General features: G+C 38.0%; 2 protein-coding genes across 2 annotated transcripts; one reads left to right on the plus strand and one right to left on the minus strand.

Annotated features, from left to right (window-relative positions):
* The first annotated feature begins 4,767 nt into the window (after positions 1-4,767).
* On the plus strand, positions 4,768-11,283 carry LOC116061977 (cadherin-2-like). The gene is made up of 13 exons (XM_036008379.1): positions 4,768-4,902; positions 5,549-5,668; positions 5,776-5,922; positions 6,064-6,208; positions 7,049-7,221; positions 7,376-7,507; positions 7,603-7,785; positions 9,260-9,591; positions 9,702-9,844; positions 9,933-10,157; positions 10,266-10,487; positions 10,719-10,843; positions 11,170-11,283. The coding sequence occupies exons 1-13, from the start codon at positions 4,867-4,869 to the stop codon at positions 11,281-11,283; spliced, it is 2,097 nt and encodes a 698-aa protein (XP_035864272.1). The 5' UTR covers positions 4,768-4,866.
* A 7,097-nt stretch (positions 11,284-18,380) lies between these two features.
* On the minus strand, positions 18,381-21,767 carry mtg2 (mitochondrial ribosome-associated GTPase 2). The gene is made up of 7 exons (XM_031316369.2): positions 21,751-21,767; positions 21,232-21,508; positions 20,431-20,578; positions 19,624-19,739; positions 19,288-19,506; positions 19,054-19,192; positions 18,381-18,890 (listed from the first exon to the last, which is right to left on the minus strand). Exons 2-7 carry the CDS (start codon positions 21,472-21,474, stop codon positions 18,496-18,498), a joined length of 1,260 nt encoding a protein of 419 aa, XP_031172229.1. The 5' UTR covers positions 21,475-21,508; positions 21,751-21,767; the 3' UTR covers positions 18,381-18,495.

The following is a 21,767-nucleotide window of genomic DNA, read 5'->3' on the forward strand; positions in this document are numbered from 1 at the left end:
GCTGCAGGTCAGAGTTGAGCCTGCGGCCGCTGCAACAAAGACTGAGCCTTTGTACATGGGGTGCACGCTCTACCAGGTGAGCTATCGAGGCACCCCCATGTATACTATAATTGCTTGTATTAATTAATCTTTCACACTTGCACGCTAGATGAAGAGGTTGTCAGCGAGAGATGGTGGCAGCAGAAATGTCATACAGCATGTCAGAAGAGTATAGAGTTGAGTCGGGTTGACTGTTTTCTCACCATGCATATCATACCAATGATAATCCTACCTAATATTGTGTAGTGTAGCAATTTCTAAATTTCTGAAATTACATGACCACACATGGTTGGCTCTGTAAGCTGTTGCTAAAAATTACAGTGTGCACCCTTCAGTCTGTCAACGGATGTGGCAGAATTAGTTTTCTGATTAATGTATGTACTGTAGAGACGCCAAATGCAGTTTAGGTGTGGCAGAGTAATGTTCAAATGTGACACTCTGATCATAGTTCATCCGCATGCATAAGCCAGAAAAACTGGTTCTAGTACAGGATATGGCTATGTTCACACTTGGCGGGTTTTTTTAAGCTGCCAGCGTCTGTTTTACATTATAATCCTATGGAGTAAACCGTGTTTTCAAAAAAGTCAAGTTTAAGTAAAAGTAAGTTTTAAATGCCACCGCCGACTTCTTTTTTGCAGCTCGGAGTGACAGCCGACCAATGACAACCGGAGTATATATTTATACAGAGAATATATTTACATTTATTTTATCGTTATTAATACATACTGTGTGTATATGTATATTGATTATATTCTTTTTATCCTTCTTATATTTGAATGTATGACATGCACCAACAACACCATGATTTACACCATGAATTCATTGTACGTGCAGAAACGTACATGGCAAAAAAGCCCTTTGTGATTCTGATTCTGATTCTGAGTAGCCAGACCTGTCATTTTCATAAAAACAAGAAAATATGGAGTTGGAGCACAGCGAGATATACGGTATGACCAAGGGGATAAGCCAACTTCCACACAGCGTACCTCCTGTGGCGCCATTTAATGCTAACAAGCACTCACCCCCCGTTAGCATTCCATTGACTGCCATTCATTTTGACGTCACTTTGACAGCGAATAACTTTACATCTGAAGCATTTAAAGACTTTATTTGTCCATTGTTTATTTATAAAGAAACACGACAATGTATAAAAGGCTCCATTACCTTGTATCTCATGTTATGGCTCTGTAGCAGATGTTTTTGTAAAAATAGGCTAACGATTGTGTCATAACCACGCGACTTACTGTCACATAGTAGACAAATTACCGTACAGTACAGGAGAAGCTCGCAGGCAGTTTCGACTTACATTAGCTGTTTAAGTTCAATTACTAATGTTAACTAGCATTTTAGTTAGCAATAATTAGCCTGTGCCCATGCTATCTCCTTACATATACCTACTCTCTCCGTCTCTGCAAGATTCAGAATGATTGAGATTTCTCTTGGCACAGCTACCAGAAGACTTATAACTTTCAGACAGGTTGCTCACGTAACATCTACATCGGCAAGCTCAGTTTGCAGCTGCACAGTAATGGCGCGTTCATGCCACCTCGGATTAACAGGGACCGCCCCCGTGATTACGTTGTTTTTCCGACTACCAGTGTTCACATGGTTAGGATGGTCGGGATGCGTGTTCTTCTTCTTCTGTTATATTGGCGTTTGGCATAACAACTTGTTGCATGACTGCCACCAAATGTTGGGCATAGCCTTGAGCATCAGGTGTGTGAGAACCTGGTGAAAACATGGAGGCTCCAATAATTTGCTGCTGTTTTCTTATGCGAGCATACAAAGCACATCGTCAGGTGTTTGTGTTATCTGCAGGACAACGAACAGGAAAGGACACGGATAATGTGTTGTTGTTGTTTTTTTATACATAGGCCTATTTATGAATAATTTGAAACATGTTATGTCTGTATATGTTTCTCAGCAGAGGCATTTGTCCACAATAAACAGTTTATTGTCATTGAAATATGTTCAATGAACCAAATTCGCCTACATCAAACGTCAGTTGTCAACAACGCGTCACCAACTGGGAAACTCGGTTAGCAAAATCTGGCCCGAGTTTCCCACCTCTGATTCCGACAGGAAGGGACGTGAATGATGATGTTTTCACTCGGAAAAACGTTTTTCCAATGTCCATGAACGCACGGTAACACTCAAGCGTGTTCTACACTAGACGCATCCAAGGTGGCGCGCGCCATCGTGACATCAAAATGACCGATTTATGGCACGCGAGCAGAGGTCGCGCACGGCTCTTTTTTTTTCAGCGGCGTGCGACAAAGCGGAAACGGGAGGCCTGAACGGGTTTGCCGACAACCGGATGCTAGGACTCTCACAGTGACTGCAAGTCTCTCTTGTAAAGTTACTGGGTTAAGAGGAGTTCTTTTATGGTGAATGAAAGGCTTGATCCGACGAAGTAGGTCATCGAATCAAATCGAAGCATTGACGGCAATGCTGCTGCCAGTTCTGCCGTTGTTTACCTTTTTCTTCTTCTAGTCTGTAGAAAGAGCAACATCTGTAGCCTTTGCTCATTAGCGCCACCTCTGTTCAGGAGAAGACTGCAACTAGTGTCGCGAGCACCAGCGCGGGTATAAATAGTCACGGCGATCCCATGACGTCACATTTGCACGCGCCAGCTGGGCTGCGTCTAGTCTATAAGACCCTTCAGCCATCACCAGAAAAGTGCTTCTAATAGACTTCACTGGTCTCCGTCCGCAGCAACGGGATCTGTTGGTCAATTTCTGTAACTGTCTATGTGTATGACCGGGTGCTTCCTGTACAGGGAACTCGCTTTGTTTTATGTAACGTTAGCAGCACCACTCTCTCTCTCTCTCTCTCTCTCTCTCTCTCTCTCTCTCTCTCTGTTCTTTCTCTAGCTCGCTCCACCGCTTTGTTTTATCTAACATAGCAACGCTCCAGATAGCGCTCTAGCTAGGATACTATAGCAGTAGCTGTTGTTATAGCAACAAAAGATGCTCTCAGCTGCTTTTTGGAATAAAAAACATGGATGGAGCCAGCTTCTTTTTTTCACTACAAAAGCGCCCTACTTACATTTTTTTGTCAAAAAAGACGCCAAGTGTGAACATAGCCTATGGTTGTTTTGCAGCAAGACAGCATTAAAACACCAAAAAAAGAAACATAAACATACTAAAAAACATGGAAAGTGCTGGTACTTCAGGCTTCAACAGGAAATAGAAAATATATGCAAGCACCAAACAACAAAACGCATTATAAAGACTGATGAAAACCAAAAGGGGACATGAAAGTAATTCAAAGTAACTCAAAGTCTGCTGTTGTTTCACTTTCTCATTGATATGGCATACAGGGTTGACCTTCCCATGCAGGGTGTTCAATTACAGTTTTTCTTGAGAAGTGATTTTATCAGGGCTGCTGGTAAATGGTTTCGGACTTGACTTTCTTCCAAACAAAATATTTCAAAGGGTTTAGTATGATGCTGGCTGTAACATGGAAATTATGCAATCTGCTGCTTAAAGTTAATCCTAAGTGAAGTTTTCCTGCAGTAGACAAAAGAAAAGCTCAGTATAATTCATTCTCACCCTCCCAATGGACCAATTTTGAGCTGTATGAGCCAGATTTTGGTACAGTAGATTTATGTTCACATGTTAAAGAAGTATTTTACATTAGACTGTGCCAATTTTCACTGTCCTCAGGTGATCTACGGTGCCTATGTAATTAGCACATTTGTTATCTTAATGTATATTTATCTCTTTAAAATATTATCAACATATTAAACCAGTTTAAGAGGTACGTAGTAATATAGCAGAACATAACAGAAGTGAAAAGTCCCTCCATATGCCAGCACATCAAGCAAATGGAACTCACAGAATATCGGCCAGTCTTTTATAGACTGTCACTCATTTTGCTGTCAGTCAGCATATTTCCAGTGCGATAAAGATAAGCACAGACAACACATTATGTTTTTTCAAAGGAAGGAGATACACAATGAATTAGATTATGTGGATAAACTAGAAACAAACAACAAAGCACATTATTAGGACAGATGAACACCAAAAGACACAAGGGAGCATGAAATGATTTGCAGCAACTCAAAGTCAACTTTGGACAGAAGCAAAGGCTTAGTTGAATTTTTAAAAACTGCATGTAATAATGCATGTTTTTATTTCTAACAGATAAAGCTAACGTTGCCTCTGTTTCTACTAATACACGCAGTAAAACAACTACAGTAAAAGGGACAGATGAAATACTTTCCTAAATGCAATACATATGTGAGTATAATAAAGAAAGAAAAGCATCCCCCTGAATTAAACTAATCACTAATTGTGTTGGGATAACTACCCGGAAACAGAGAGGCAGGAGTACATTGAGGCGGCACACAAGCTTTGGAATAGTTAGGGGGTTATGGAAAACTACAAATAAGTTCAAACATTATGAAATCATCTAGTCTAATATCAATTATAGAATCATGCAATGTCAAATAATCCAAAACGTTTTTGAGTTTAAGGTTATTATTATGAAATCTTGTCTCAATAATGCCTAGCAACTAAACCAAATACAGTAGTAATGAACACACACACACATACACACACACACACACACACACACACACACACACACACACACACACACACACACACACACACACACACACAGTTTCTTAACTGCCAGTTTCTTAACGTTCAGGTTGGACCTATGAGGTTCATGTGAAATTATTATGACAACTGCCCTCCCACACAGGTTTTCTATCAAAACATGCATGGTATGAAGATGAACTTCCATTCAGGTGCGTCCGAGGAATAGTCTTTCATCGAAGGGACTAACTTCTATAACAGCACATGACTTGGATATACTATGGAAACAATACAACTCAGTCTTCTCCTGATGCTGGTAAGAATTTATGTTAGGTCGCAGTCTTTCTGGAGAGATGGTTAAACATATTTCAAATGCTTGCTTACAGATAGATGGATTGCTTTTAAAAACGATGTACATTTTCTATCAATAACCAAGAATTGAGAGAGCTACAGATAAAAAATTTTAAAAATTTTTTCTGGTTGTCAGAAAAGCTAAACAAACAAGGCAATGTAGAAATTGCAAATTGACTAGCCTATAGAATATAGATCTCGTCCCTTTAGACCTACACAATAGTGCTCTAGAAGGTGTTATGTGCCAACTGAGAAATTCAAATTAAAACAATTTAGATCCTGATTAATATATTTTTCACAGTTCCTTGTGTACTTACATACATAAAGAAAATGAAAAAACTGTTCTCCACCAGCCACTTGCAGTGCAACAATCATACAGACATACGAAAGAATATGTAGACTAAAATATATAAAACCAGATAAAAAACATTTAAACGGTTGACGGTACAGTGTGTTAGTGCTGTTAAAAAGTAAAAAATGTAGCAACTTGTTTAATAAGGCATTCAGAGTTTAATTACGCTTTTTTGTTTTTGTAAATAATAATCAATCATAATACAGAAAACATCCCAAATGTAATAAATCCAATGTAAGTAATGTCATGTTTTTTGCAGTGTTTGGGAGTCTATATATCATCTTCAGAAATGTTGAAGCGACAAAAAAGAAACTGGATCATTGATTCCTTTAGCATTGATGAAGACTATAAAGGAGTTTTCCCATACACACTGGGCAAAGTGAGTATCTACCAGGAATCACGATGCATGGATATGAATACTACATATGACAAAATGCAGGAAGATCATTACACATTTTGCAACTTTTTGGTTTTGACTCCCAACAGATTTCAGTCATGAACAAGTTTGTCTCTTTCAAGATAAATGGTCAAGGTGCTGATGAAGAACCCAAAGGCATATTACAAATCAATAAAATCACAGGGGAGCTTACTGTCCATGGCCCCGTTGACTATGAGAAATTCAAAGTTTTAAAAGTAAGAAAGAATTTACTAAAACAGCATTATTACGTGTGTGTGTGTGTGTGTGTGTGTGTGTGTGTGTGTGTGTGTGTGTGTGTGTCTGTGTGCCACAGTCAAGGGTTTCAATATTTCATAATTCTTGCATTTGCATTACAGCTAGTATGTATGGCATATGACAAAGAAAATCATGTAATAGACACAAACCTGGGCATTGAGATATTGATTAATGACGCAAATGACAACCCTCCAAAATTTGACCATGACATGTACAACATCAGCATACCGGAGGCAACATCACAAGGTAGCTCATTTTGTCTGATGTAATCTTTACTGCTACTATTATGAAATAGTATAATATAAAATATATATATTTATAACTAAATAAAAAAAACTAAATAAACATCACTAATAAATTGTAACTTGATAGATAATTTATCTTAAGTCAGTAGTTATTTCAGTGTTAACAAACAATGAAATGATAATAAATAATGTTTACTTATTATTAGGAATTCTATAATTTGTCATTTTACCAGTTTTTTGTTGCACACATTATACCATTTTAAATAATAGTATGTATTTCTTTATGATTACCAAATTATTTGTAAACCTTTAAGAATTTGTTTGTAAACCATCAATACACATTATTTGGATGGCTATTATAAAGTTGCAACTGATGATTTTTTGTTAATGGCTGATAAATACTTTGTAAAGCATCTATAAACATTATTCAGACAGATATTATCAGTGCACAAATAATCAAATAATCATCTCTTTTATAGATCATTAAAACAATATTAAATGGGGCATAATTATTGTTACTTGATCCTTTATAAACCACTTATTAAGCATTAACTATCAATATAAGCATTTGTTGTAATGTGAATAGATGGTTTGCAAAACAATTATTTACCACTGACAAAGTATTAACTATCTAAATGTAAAAACTACTTATTTTATATTGTAGTAAACTAATGATAAAATGACAAATTATAACATTACTAATAAGTAAACATTAAATATATGATAATTTTTATTATTTTAACAGTAAAATAACTATTAACTAAAGTTTAATGACCTATGAATATACCATTTTTTAAATTGATGGTTATTATAAAGTCTTTCTTTTTTCTGATACCGACAGGCACTGCAGTGATTACCATTAATGCAAGAGATGTTGACACCAAAGAGAACAATACATTATTTGATTTTAAAATAGTCTCAGATCCTCCACTACATGACCATGACCTGGAGTTCTACTTGACCCAGGTCTCTGAAACGGCAACCATTTCATTTAAAGGGTGTCTGAACCATGAGGTGAGAGGACTCGTTGCATGATGGCATAATTCTCAGATAATAAATGTCTAATATGTTCATCTAGAAACTTTCATCCCCTTAAATTTGACTTATATGGCCAAGTCAAATATGTTTGATAATAACTTTGGAGTGACTGTTCTTTTATACCGATCAGAAAGCAGAGAAATACACCATTATAGTGGAGGCCAAAGATCGTGGAGAACAAATACAGCTTGCCAGTTCCTGCACCGTCATAATCCACATAGAAGATGGAAATAACCATCTTCCCTTGATAACAGGACATACAGTGAGCAATTACTTCTTTCAATTACCATGAGGAAGGCAATGACTATAATACAACAGTCTCTTTTCATAAAAAAAAATTTTTTTTGTTTGTCCCAGGGTCCAGGGAGAGTGAAAGAAGGAGAGGAAAATGTGCTTGTGTCACGTCTGCAAGTTACAGACAAAGATAGCAAAGGTACAGCTGCCTGGAGAGCCAAATATCGAATCCAAGAAGATGCAAACAACAACTTCAGAATCACTACTGATCCCGAGACAAACGATGGCCTACTCTATGTGAAAACGGTATTTCGTCTGTGATATAATAATACATACTGAAAAATTATCTTTTCAAGCTGCAGTAATTATTTGGTCAAAATAAACTGACACCACATTTTTTTTAAAGAAAAATGCATTGCCATGCCCCACTACCAGCCTTAAAAAAATCATTGCAATGGGGTATTTTCAAAACCATTAGATGGCCTTAGTTGATGTCTGTCCTTCAAATATCATGCAGTATTAATTCTATCTACATCCTGCTCTCACAAAGGCTTGACCAACAACAACTATAGCCTGACAATGCCACACCAATTTGCAAATGCAAATAAGTCTGGAACCTCTCCATTTATTTTCGGTTTCCAAAATGCATCATGCCAACGGGAGCAGACCAAAATGCCCCTGAACTCAATTGGATATTCCTGCAACCAATCAGAGCAACGAAACGTGATGTAGCCCTGAGCAACAGACACATGTAAACAAACTACAGCATGCAGATATGGCAGATATGAGCTGTAATGGTAAAGCATCAATATGTGTCACCTGTCAGGAGTTACAGGTTAGGACCCAGGCACAAAAGACGAGACAAGAAGGTGGCAGGGGAAAGTTTCAGTGATATAATGACTGAAATAACTTACAGACCAAGTCAAGCAGGCAATAAATCCAAAACAGTAGACCAGGAACACTGGGAAACAGAGCACCAGAAACCGGTAGAACTTCCCAACACAAAATACTGTACTTTAACGAACTGACACCAGACAAAAGGAGCACACAAACTAAATACACAAGGAGCTGATCACAAGACAAAGCATCGCTGGAGTGGGCAGGGAACTGGAGTAAGAAGGGAAACACTGATTGGGTAACAAGACGAGGAATGGCAACAGAAAGGCAGGCTGACGAGGCTAGACAGAAGGGAAGACATGCAGGGCTACTGGGACACATGAGGTACACACAGTGCCAGCACAGACAACTCAAACACAATGAATGAAACATGAAAGCCCAAAACACAAAATCCTCAAGAGCCAAAGAAATACTCATAAGGTCTTAAATACAGTATATTAAACAAAAAGTCTGAAGGCTTCTGGCCACAGCAGGACCGTGACAAATATGTCTGTGAACGAGTGTTGCCATCAGAACTTGAAGATAAAAGGTGTTTCACTCAATCTACTAAAATATTTGAAACAGAGAAGGCCAAGTCCGATTTTGAGATACTTGTTAATCTTCAAACATGCCTAAACACGCACTCCTCTTCATGGTCATAGTCTCAAACACAGCCCCATATTTAAAAAAAAAAGTTTGTGTGAATCCGACCAAAGGGGAGGGGAGCAGACACATCTGTCAGAGAAAGTAAAAGAACTTGTTTGTACTGCAGAAATCGCTGACTACCAGTGTATGATGAACTCTATGGCTCTTAAAAAAGCCCTATAATGTATGATGTGAAGATACATTATGGCACAAATTTCAACATTTATTTTTTACTTCACTGTACTTTTCTTTTCTTCAGCATCTGGACTATGAAGACAGTCCTCTGAAGAATGTGACTATCAGTGTAGAGAATGAGATACCCTTTGGCATATGCAAGGTGGTGAGGCGACACACCACTGGTCTTTGGGAAGTGGTCACTATTGGAGGTGCCACTATTGGTGGTGCGACTGGGACAGAGACACACAGTCTGTCCACCTGCCTAGTGACAGTGATTGTGGAGAATGTAAATGAGCCTCCGATTTTTGACGCACCTAACAAACAAGTTACGTTGGTTGAGAATGTCAAGGTGGGTCACTACCTGGTGACATTTACAGCTAGAGACCCTGACGTTACCAGTGCCAACACACTTGTGTAAGTCATCAAGATACTAGCAACATGCCCTCTCACAGGATAATAACAAGCTAGTACATGAATGTCAATAGAGAACTTGAGAATGTCTAACACAATGTGTGTGTGTTCAGATACATAAAAGGAAACGATCCAGCTGATTGGGTTACAGTGGACCCCAAGACTGGAAAAATAACCACATCAAAGATCATAGACCGGGAGTCATCCTTTGTGAAAGACAATATCTATAACGTCACAATATGTGCTGTTGAAAATGGTATGACCTACAGAGTATTTACATAAGGTATGTGCTATTAATCACAATTTTTTCATCACATTACTAAAAATGTGTTTTTGGTCATCAGGTCAACCTCCAATGACAGGCACAGCAACCCTGCACATCTATATTATCGATGAGAACGACAATGCTCCATCCCTAGCTGTAAACACAATTGACATGTGCCAATCTGATGGACTCTCTCTGGCCAACATCGTTGCCTCTGACCCGGATGAAGAGCCCTATGGTGGACCTCTCACCTTTGAGCTCCAGGAAAAAGAGAAGGGCAAGTGGAAGCTTGACACTAGACAAGGTGAGCAAATAATGCCACTGCTATTAAAACAAACCTAAGTCTAGTTTATACAGTACATTATGTCACAATGAATCTTGACAATATGGCAATTCATTTTTGGATGCACAGAGTATTCAGTCAACCTGGTGAAAAAGCCAACAGTTCCTTCTGGACAATATGAGTTGTTACTGGAGGTGTTTGACCATCAGGGCTTGAAAGCTGTACACAACCTGTCAGTTACTGTGTGTGACTGCGTTGACAGGCCAAACTGTCGCATCCGCAAAGCTACTGGCTCTGCAGTAAGAGGAGGAGTGCTTGTGGTCATTTTTTTCGCCATGCTACTGCTTGCAGGTAGGAAGCATGTCCAAAATTGTGAATATTGTGTGAAGATTGCCTTTCTTTTTTTGTTGAAAAGTTAGGAAAATTTCACAATCAAACACTATATTATAAATTAAAATGACATATTATATAACAGAAGCTTACATTTTGGTCATGAGCCTTTCCTCAGGTAAAAGATTAATAGCATCATTTAGAACATAACACTGTAGGATTTAATTTGTGTGTGTGGTATTTGTATCCCAGGTATGCTACTTTTGGCTTTTCTGGTGTTATGTAAGGAAAAGAGCATCGCAATCCCAGATGACGATTCAGGACAAGGACAACAACTCATGAACTGTAACACTGAGAAACTGGGAACTGACTGCAAAGTAAATACTTTTTATGCAAAATGTACTTGATTATTACTGTTGGCTAATGCAAAACACACACACACACATGCACACACACGCACGCACACACATTTGTTTCAATTTGTTGTTTTCCATTTTCTTCAAGTCTAAAGTTAAATGTGCTTAGGCTTACTAAAATAATTTTTAAAAGTAATTATCAAAAAACGCACTGTGAACTGGAAAGTAATGTTTCTTTCGTCTTAAGAGGGGTTGCATCTACAGCAATAGTATTGTACACACTATAATAATGGAAATATAACTTCTTGTAAAAACTTACTGTAAGACTGTATTCAAATGTTCAACAGGTGATGTTTGAGCCACTCGACAAAGGATATGAGGAACAAAGCCCAACAAAGTCTCAAGTTGCGGTGAAGCGAGTAATTGTGATTAAAACTATTCATTTAATAACAAGCTTATAAAGAACACTTTTCTTAATCTGTTATGCATCGTGATAAATGGGGCAGTAATTGTTTTTTTCCACTTATTAATATGTGGTCATGACTGACTGATTTTTTTGCAACTTATTACTCAGTCAACAACGGATGCGGCAATGTCAAATGCCCAGCAGGCCATGTCCCAAACTGAAATCCTACAACAGCGAAGGGACTATTTGTATCAGGTACAGAAATTATCATTATTATTATTATTATTAGTGTTAGTAAAAAATGGCAACATACTCTAGATTAAAGGATGGGTCTTTCAATATTCTAGATTTTTTTTATTGTCAACAAATCCCATGAAAAGACCAAAACCAGCAATTAATTGAAACGGGCACTGTCTGTGTAGCCAAAGCCTGATAAAGCTTATTCTTCTGTGCCATAGAACTCCATTGTTACTTTCAAAAATTCAACATTGCACTAGGTGACATCTTTACAATGAACATGGGCACTGTAGTTTACTTTGAATCGATCCAACATACATGCTGCTGTAAATACTCTAGCACACCCAACCGCAACTGAAAATAGTCTTCAACATATACTATTTACTCTTGAGTAATGTTTGCTAAAAACATTCCTGTATCAGTAAATAAGTTTACCTTTTTCATGAAAGTATATATTTGTGAAATGTTTAAAACATGGTATTATAATAAATTAGTTTGGAGGAACGAATAAGCTTAGGGCTTAAAGCTATAGTGTGTAGTTTTTGCTGCCCACATGAGGAATTCTTAGTAATGACAACAAAACTGTTGGCGCGCCACATGATGGACTCTTCAGAAGAGGAAATTATCTTCACTCGAGTTTCTGCGCGAGACAGTCACCGAATGCCACAATCTTCTGAACATAGCCATACTGAGAAATACAGAGAGAGTTGTGTGAAGCTGATAGTCTTAATTAGCTTTGTAGCAACTCATTTGGCAATGGCTTGGACGGACGATCATTAATATCAAAAAGTTACGCACTATAGCTTTAAAGTCACGGACTAACATACTCTTGGTTACGGTGTTTTCATAAGATTAGTTGACAGCTAGAAAATAAAGAATAAATTGACAGCCTTTTCTTTATGTTGTACAGTGACAAACACTAATTAAAATGATTTTAAAGTGAAGTTTTGTCATGGCTTGATATGCTTTTTTCCCCCCAGTTGACGAGTGACTCAACAATGGAACAAAACTTTTCATGTGGGAACTCTATGCGTTGGGTACTGACATTATTATTAGTAGTAGGAGTAGTAGTAGTAGTATTGTAGCAAAGTCTAAAGAGGCAGATGTCAAGAATTTTACTAAGCCGTGACATTTTGCAGTTCATTCAATTTTACCATTTTTGATTTTCCAGTCAATGGGTGCATCATCAACCACGAGAATGAGAAACCAGCAGAGGAACTCTATGCGTGGGGTACTGCGATCTACACTACTGTGAACCCTTTTCCTGTGAAACTTTCTATTATTTTTCTATCCATAGAGTTTAACTGTAGCATTTTATGTTGGATTCCTGATGTTATTTTAAACAACTGAAATCATATAACTATCTACTTCTGATTTCCCAGACTTGGGCTGGACACAGACAACAATATTCTGCAAATCAAGAGAACGGTGTAATCCAACGTACGATTCTGCTCAAATCACTAAAAAAGGTAATGACAAGAATTGAATCAATTCTCCAAAGCTAGGGCAATTCTGTTTTGTTAAAACATAAATATAATCTCCTTTTTCTTATTTTCTTTCTCTGTATACTGCAGATGCTGTACAAGCTGCAGGCACCAGGAGAGGAGCTGGGTGATTATGCTCCTCATGTGTATACTGAGGAGGGAGACATGAAGACTGACTTTGAGCTTGATGCCATCTCCATCCCTGATATTTCCTTTGACCCAGACTTGGACATGGACCTGGATTTCAAATTCAATACTCTGGCCTCAATCTGCATGTCTAGTGAAAGCACTGCCTACAGTACAAAACCTCCTCCCCAAGGACTATCAGAGACAGCAACTCTGATCCAAGAAAGCCTATAACACTCATATTTGTATTTTTGAACAAGTTAATCATCCTAAATCATAAATATTACCTACATACGCTATACGGTGCTTGTGGATAACCTTTGTGGCGACTCACAGCAAGTTATGCTACATTTAGCTACACTTGAAGGATTCATTTATCATCTCTAGACTCTTCATCAGTCAATGATGGCTGGGGGAGAAAAACACAATGACTGTGTCTGAGAAAATGTGAAAATTAGAACTTAATTAGCACCAGGGACACAGTTCACAGCTATTCATAGTTTCCACTATTCCACTATTCACAAGTCATGTTACACAAACCTTACCATTATGAGTCTCAACTTTGTGACTGATGAAAAGCTAAAGAAGGAAAACTGTTACATTAGTTTGGGGATTGGCCAGTGTTACCTTCATTTCAATAACATGTGTTTTGTATTGTATACAGCACAACTACCTTTCTTGACTGAGACTATTTTTGGAGGTTCAGAGGACATGTTTACTCTTTCTTCTCTAGCAATGTTGATGGTGGATAGGGAATTAACACAGATTATCAAGGACTGGAAAGCTTGAACTGGTGTCTGTAATTGTTTTAACAAATGGAATTATTGAACTAAATAGGAAAAACCTAGAGCATTTCTACCGCAATACCTGAAGAAAAACTGAAGTAACTCATGTAAATATAGATTTTCTTTCATGGGTTTATGATAATCCCTGTGTGTTCAAAGTCAGACGCTTAGGTTAGGATAGTTTCAATAGGATGACTTTGCTATGTTCATTTAGAAAGAAGACAACATACCGCAACATCATAATGCAACATGGTGGGGAAAATGGCGGTCTATCACATTTATCTTCAGATACATTTTCTTTGTTTAACCTTTAAATTCATGCTTTCTTCAGTTCAATCATTGAATTATGTGTTAACACTTTGCTTGTCAGATAATTACGTAATGTAAGATGGATTTGTGCTCTTTCAATAAAGATAATAATCATTATAATATGATACTGTGGTAAAATTGTATTGCATGACATGAAAAACAAACAGCATATGTTTAAAACAAGGCAAGCTAAGTTCAGTCAGACTGCTATAGAGACCTTTGTTAGCAATGCTACTTAACCTGTGGGTCTCAGATAAAATGTAATTTCCTGGTGTTATGCAATGCTCTTTTCCATGCAACAAGAGATTTTAAATGTGACATGGAGAGTGAAAAACAAATGGGAGAAGAGCCAAACCACATCTCAAAAATATGCAGGTGTGGAATGTGTACTGTAAATAAAGCACTTGCAAAGAAGAATATAATTACTTATGCCAACTGATGCATCATAATTCCAAGGTAGTGTTTGTTGTGTGTATATGTGTGTGCGTGTGTGCGTGCGTGGGTGTGTGTGTGTGTGTGTGTGTGTGTGTGTGTGTGTGTGTGTGTGTGTGTGTGTGTGTATTGTGTGTGTGTGTGTGTGTGTGTAAATGAGCTATGTTGGTACATATCCACGTCTCTGCAAAAAAATCTTCAAGAATCATATATTCTAAAATATTCAATAAATCATGTCAACATGTACAAAAGTAAATGACCACAATATTAGGCCTAACTTTCTCAAAATAAAACTCAAAATAATTGTTTATTTTATCAATCTATTTCCTGTGAATTACTGAATCCTTGTGGTTATACAATGATAATGACACAACCTGTATCCATGATACACGCACCATTTAACCATGTATTTTAATGTGGTAAATACAGATGTATATTTAAGAGTATCTAAATACGTCTAAATGCTCATTCATAGTATTTGTGTGTGATTTCTTGAACCTAAATATAATGGGGTCTCTGGAGAAGCCATCAAAACACAGATTTAATAACTAACTGCACTCTTTGCAGCAGTTAATACAGTGTGTGTTGTTTACTTGGGGCTGTGGCCAGCCTGGAGGAACCAGTGGTAGATATGCAGACAAGACACTGGGCGGGAGCTGCGGTTTCACCTTGAAGCCTTTATGAGGATAGTCCTGAATTCTCTCCACCAGACCTGAACAACACAGCCATTAAAAAACAACAACAACAACAACATCAGAGGCTGTGCCGACAGTGGGGTGAGGTTATTCAAAGATGCCTGACTGGGGTGAAGTCACAATGGCATGTGCGAACTCCACCTGATCAGGCCACTGTCACACGAAGGTGGCATAAACCGTTCGCTCCATAAAGGGCTGCTGCACCATGATCACCCTGGATGCTGTGGTGGAGGTATAAACAACTAATATTAACCAGCTGGTCATACTCTTTTTATGCATTTGTTGAAAAATGCTACAGCACTAATTTACAGGCACAGCTAGAGATCTCCCACTGCGTGTGTCCTTGGAATGTTTCTCCAAGGACTCTGTGGGAGAAGCAAATATTCTCTCCAGTGTTCGTAGCCTAGTTCCTCCTGTAAACACCCATCCGCAGAGCCAAATCCATGTGTGTGTGTGTGATAAAAGAAATAAAGAAACAACAGATGCCTCTTTTCTGGGGATTTATATGTGGAACTCCATACATACAGAGCTCAAAATCAGTGATAAAAACAGAATAATTTTAACAGTTAAAATAGGAATCACTCATGTCGTCATGATCAGATGCTTCTCGATAAGTTTGTATGGCTTTTTTTGTGTAGGCTACTGATGTGAGTGCTTAATGTTGTTTTTGTGTTTTCCTGTTGAGCTGTGTATGTTTACAGCTATTGCTAACTAGCTTAGGCTATAAATGTTGAGGTATATGACATTGATCCAAGCCACCTAAAGAAAGAAAGAGGGAACAAACTAACTAACTACCAGAACTGAGATGATTTGCCCCTCAGGTTGCCAGTGAAGAGCAGCCAGTTCGCACTCTGAGAACTTAAAGCATGGTAGCCTACTGTCAATAACAAATAAGTTATCTCAGTTTAAATAACTTGGCACACATAAAGTATTAAAGATAATACATGTGCATTCATTAAAATTCTATTTTAACATTGTATTAAATGACTAACTCTGAGAAACCCTTCCCTTGTGGTAACTCATCTTATCTGCAGTTATACCCTAGCAGCAGCCCTGAAGCTCTAAACTTTTTGCCTTTTTTAGCATTATTTTATAGCTGACAAATGTACCGTGTGATAAAAGTCTCAATATTCAAAAGGGGCAGCTATTTTCAGCAGTCACGCTCAGCTAACTGTTAACCCTAACCTCACTGCACACTAAACTACCTGCTTAGCACCAAAGGCAGAAAGACTTAAGTTAGCAATTAGTTAGCTAGTAGCATTAATGCTAGCTATCAGGTGAAGAAAGCTGATCAGTTAGCAAGCTAAAGATCCACATATTTTTTTCTCAGGAGTTGGTCAACCTGAGCTGAAAAGGTCAATGACTTAATTCCTCTTGGCCAGAAACAGGCTACATGGGATGGTCATTTTGTACGGCCCATAGACCGGCCACAAGGGCTGTTTGTTTTGGAGTTCTTCTGCCACCTGGTGGCCAACATGTGATCATGCAGCTATGAATTTTACATGACAGGCAGTCTGATGATAACTGTTATTATTATTATTATTATTATTATTATTATTATTATTATTATTATTATTATTATTATTATTATTAAAGGTGATAATGTCCTAATTTATACAGTTCATACAATTTTACAGATGAGTACAGAAATATCTCTGCCATTAGGCAGTCCAAACTTTCAGACAGTGATGCAGACGAAGGTAGTCCCATAGGAGTCTGGTCCATTTCTTACCCTCCTCATCATTTCCTCTCACATGCTGAGCTATGGAGAGAGGGAGGGAGCAGATTTCATAATCATACTGTAAGCCACACCACCAAAAACAAGCTCAACAAAAATATAAACTTGATGCCAGAACAGCTTTATCATCTTATTGGATGTCACGTTAAGTTTTATGTTTAAAGAAAGCGGTCATATAGGGCCCGGTCCACTAACCGAAAATATGTGACACAGCAGCCTCCAAAACAACGTCAGCCCCAGAGGAGGAAGCTGACGTAGGCCATCCTTTACAAGAGCATGAGACCACAACAGTGGCTGGTTTCCACTAAAGCTTTCACCTCTTTAATATACCGTAACTGTACTGAGCAAAACAAAACATCAAAATAGTAAGTATCTTTGCTCTATGAGGTCCTAAATGAAACAAATTCAGCTTTTACTGAGAACTAGATAAATACAATAATCATGAGTAGTATTTTCACCTTTAAACACATATCAAGAGGACTGCTGGCAAATCAAATACACATCTGAGTCATTGTGCTTGTGTAGGCTGGTAATCAAGTCAAGAGCAGCAGCAGCCCACCAGTCATCGTTAAGACTCTACAGAGCTTTATTCACTAAAAGGCTCAATTGAAAAAAAATTAAGTTACGTCATTTAAAATAATGTAAGACACATCATTCCTAAATGGCTCATTTTGGAATTATGTTTACTTTCAATACCAAGCTGCAACTGTGGTCCTAACACAGGACCACATTTATCAAAATACATTAAAACATATAGCAAAACGTGTATGCTTAATGTAGATCTGTATATACCTCTGCTTTGCCAGTGTTCCACACTAGTGTTTTTGTACTGACTGAAAAAATTACTAAATTGTGTAAATGTCATGGTGTTTCCCCAGTTTGTCTTTTTCTTATTCTTCACCCTAAAAAGGCATTTGTTAATTCTAACATTAAAAGTGTACTGTCTTTTAACATAAATACTGTATATGTAAAATGTTACATGTATTGTATTATGTTAACTGTTCATTTATTATACTGAAGTTGCATTGTTGACACTGTATGACAATCTATATGAGCATATAAAGAGAAATTCCTATTGTATCTGCTTTTATATTTACCTGTTTAAACTGATCTTTAATTTCTTATAGTGCACTGTAACTTTTATTCTCGCATTTTGTTTTAAATTTTTTAATCTGTTTTCATGTAAAGCACTTTGAATTGCCCTGTTGCTGAAATGTGCTATATAAATAAAGCTGCCTTGCCTTTGTTGTGTAGCATGAAGCTGTATTAAAGGTTTCAAGAAATCTCAAATATTTTCAGTGTATTGAGCAATATGCTGCAAGTCATTAATAAAATAACACGTTGAATTTTGTTTTGTTTATATATTTATTAAGCAACTTAAATACATTCTATATCTTCCAATATAAATATATACAGTATATCGTAAAAAAATATCAGTAGAGCAAGAGGAAATTGTTTCCACTACCACCTAGTTGGTTTGCCTTCCCCACTCTCTTCTCCTTTGAGGTATCCGTCATAAAGCTCTCTGAGGTGGAGGATGAGCTCCTCTGTGTTCTGTCCCGTGAGAGCCGACACGGGGATGACACGTTGGGTGACGTGGCTCTGTAGCGTCTCTAGCTTCTCCCGGGCCTCAGGTAGATCCATTTTGTTGGCTATGATGGCCTGAGGCCGCCGGGATAGACCAGGCTCATACTGGTCCAGTTCATAACGCAAGTGCTCGAGCTGGGTCCAGGGCTCCGGAGTTGACAGATCCAGAACATAGAGGAGGAAACGGCAGCGCTCTATGTGTCGCAGAAAAGAGATGCCAAGGCCTCGATTGAGATGGGCTCCTCGAATGATGCCTGGGATGTCAGCAACTACACAGAGCAAGGGTAAAAGTGGAACATATACTGTATATTATACCGAAAAAAGCTGCAAATTATACAGAGCAAGGTCATATAAAAACGTTATTATACCGTGGTCAAATAATGAATAATAATAACTCTATAATATATTAATTGTTTGCTTAAAATCAACTACCTGCAACTTGCTCATGATCCCTGTAATTGACAATTCCTACATGTGGGTTGAGTGTTGTAAAGGGGTAAGCAGCCACAGCAGGCCTGGCATTGGAAATGGCTCTCAACAATGATGATTTCCCAGCATTAGGAAAGCCCACCTAATGGGATAGTAAAAAGAAATCAGTTGATTACATTTGTGGTGTTGAAAAGCAATTTGCTAATGGTATTTCAAACATAGGCAGCTTTTTCTCACCAGTCCAGCATGGGCCATGGTACGGAGCTCTAGCTGAAGGACCCTTTCCTGGCCCGTCATTCCTGGGGTTGCTGTCATTGGGGCACGGTTCTCATTGGACAGAAAGAAGCGATTCCCCTTTCCACCAGCCCCTCCAAATACAGCCAGATACTCCTGGCCGTGCTCAGAAAGGTCCATTACTGTCTGCCCCTGTTCCTTCACCACAGTGCCTAATGGTACCTTTTATGAATAGAAAAAAAAGCAAGGTAAGAGTTTATGGTACAAACGTGACAAAAAAAATCATAGATTATATTCTGCTAGATTGCATGTAATTTATGATTAAATGCATGGACTCACAGAGATATAGGTTGGGCTGCCATTCCTGCCATAACAGTTCTTGCTGCCCCCTGATTGCCCATCCTCTCCCTTGTAAACCGGAACTACTTGCGCCAATGATTTGACAAACTTGTCCGCTGAAAGCACACAAATAAGGAATTAATAATGGAAGCACATTTTAGCATGATACTGAATAACATGGCAAAGGAAGCGCCTAATTGTTTTTGATTCTCGACTAATCTAATCACATTCCTGCCTGAAAGGGGCAGCCTGAAATTATAACATAGTTAATATATGGTGTCTAAAGTAGGGATGGACCGATTATCGGCCCTGGCCCTTTTTTGGCAGTTTGCTGATTATCTGTATCAGCGTTTTATTTGCCTGATAACCGATAAAGTTATATAATTAAAAAGTGTGCTACTTTGGCTCCGCTACAGCTCTGTGTCTGTCCCTCTGCTTCAGTTTCACTCACCACTGAGTCTGACTTAATGTCCCGCCCACAACACTATCTGACTATGTGTTTATATTGCTGAAAGTGTCTAATTTATTTAATAATTGCTTAAAGCATTTAAACAAAGTTTTGTGTTGAGTTTGTAACATTCCAAAATTTGTATTTTGATTTAAAGATTTAAATTTTCACTGTAAATGCATATTGGTTCCAAATATCGGTTATCGGTTTCATTAACTATTAAAAATAGGTATCGGTCTTGAAAAAACAGTATTGGTCGATCCCTAGTCTAAAGGCAGGAGAGGACAATTGTAGAATATACATGTCAAACAGTCTCGTGTAAGTACACATTCCTTAAACCAGACGGACACCCAACTTACCCTTGATAATGATGCTTCCTCCATCACCTCCATTCCCTCCATCTGGTCCACCCCACTCTTTTCTCGGCTCACTGTGAAAGCTGCTGGCCCCTTTACCGCCTGACCCAGCCACCAGCTTCACACGGCGATGGTCCACAAAGTGACGGGTCTATGGGCCAAATAAAGAAACACTTAAAACAGTTGGCTAATCCACACTGTGAGTCAACAACACAATACTAGGATGGATTACACAAAAACAAATAAATAATAAAATAACAAGGGCTGTAGGCTACTGCTAAAAGCTGTGAATTAATTTGACAGTGGAACAATCTTATGAGAAATTAATATATAGCCTAATATAACAATATGTCAGAAATTGAACCTACTAAGAATTGACCTAACTTTAGATATAGTAACTGGTTATAAATATGTCAGTAATACAAGTTTCTTTTAGAGTTATCCACAGGGTATATCTAGTGAAACATGTTGGAGAGATTAAGGCATTTTATATTGGATATTCCTGTGATGTGATTTTTGTAGATTTAAAAAAGAAACTATTATCTGTTTAAATATTATGTATGCACGTTAGGCGTTTTACAAGGAGACAGACTATGATCCAAATATAGGAATATATTTGTCTTTGTTTTGAAGGCAACTTGGGCTTTTACTAATGGACTGACTCTCTTTATGTAACGTTACTTTTTAATTATCTCTATTCATACGACTTGTAACCTATAGATCAGTGAAAAAACACTAGGTTGGGAAAGTGTTATAACCATAGACATAATATGTCTATGGTTATAACTGTAAGGTTGCACGTACCAGCTTCTTTTCAGACAGCTCTCTCTTCTTCGGGTTTCCTCGGACTTTGGCGCACAGCGTACAGGAGGTGCTGATATCTCGGATACCACCGGTGACTTTCGGTCTCCACGCTGCTGATACATGAGAACTGTGACTGAACAAGCTCACCTCGTTTCTTCTGACCTCTTGTCCTAATATGTATCCTAAAATTATGTCCGGAGAAAGCCACCGAGGCCTTTTAAATCTCGACAATGTCGCCAACATTGTGACGTTCAACAGACAGTTAATGTTATTTATTCTGAAGTAACGTTAGCGTTAATGTTAGTCAACGACGGTTTGACAAAGTCACCGACCGTAACAATTACTAGCAGGCTAACAAGCAAATATTCTGTCGGGCAAATAACTGACAGCTGCTACAGTTCTGTAAATTCCGATGGACATAATTTGTTTTATAATGTTAAGGCATGTCCAGTAACACCTTCTTATATACAATCTATGAGTAACACAACTACCAGAGTGATAGAGAAAAATTCTGACAACTACTACTGCCTGCGTAC

Source organism: Sander lucioperca, chromosome 12, assembly GCF_008315115.2.
Source record: "Sander lucioperca isolate FBNREF2018 chromosome 12, SLUC_FBN_1.2, whole genome shotgun sequence".
Classification (NCBI taxonomy): Eukaryota; Metazoa; Chordata; class Actinopteri; order Perciformes; family Percidae; genus Sander; species Sander lucioperca.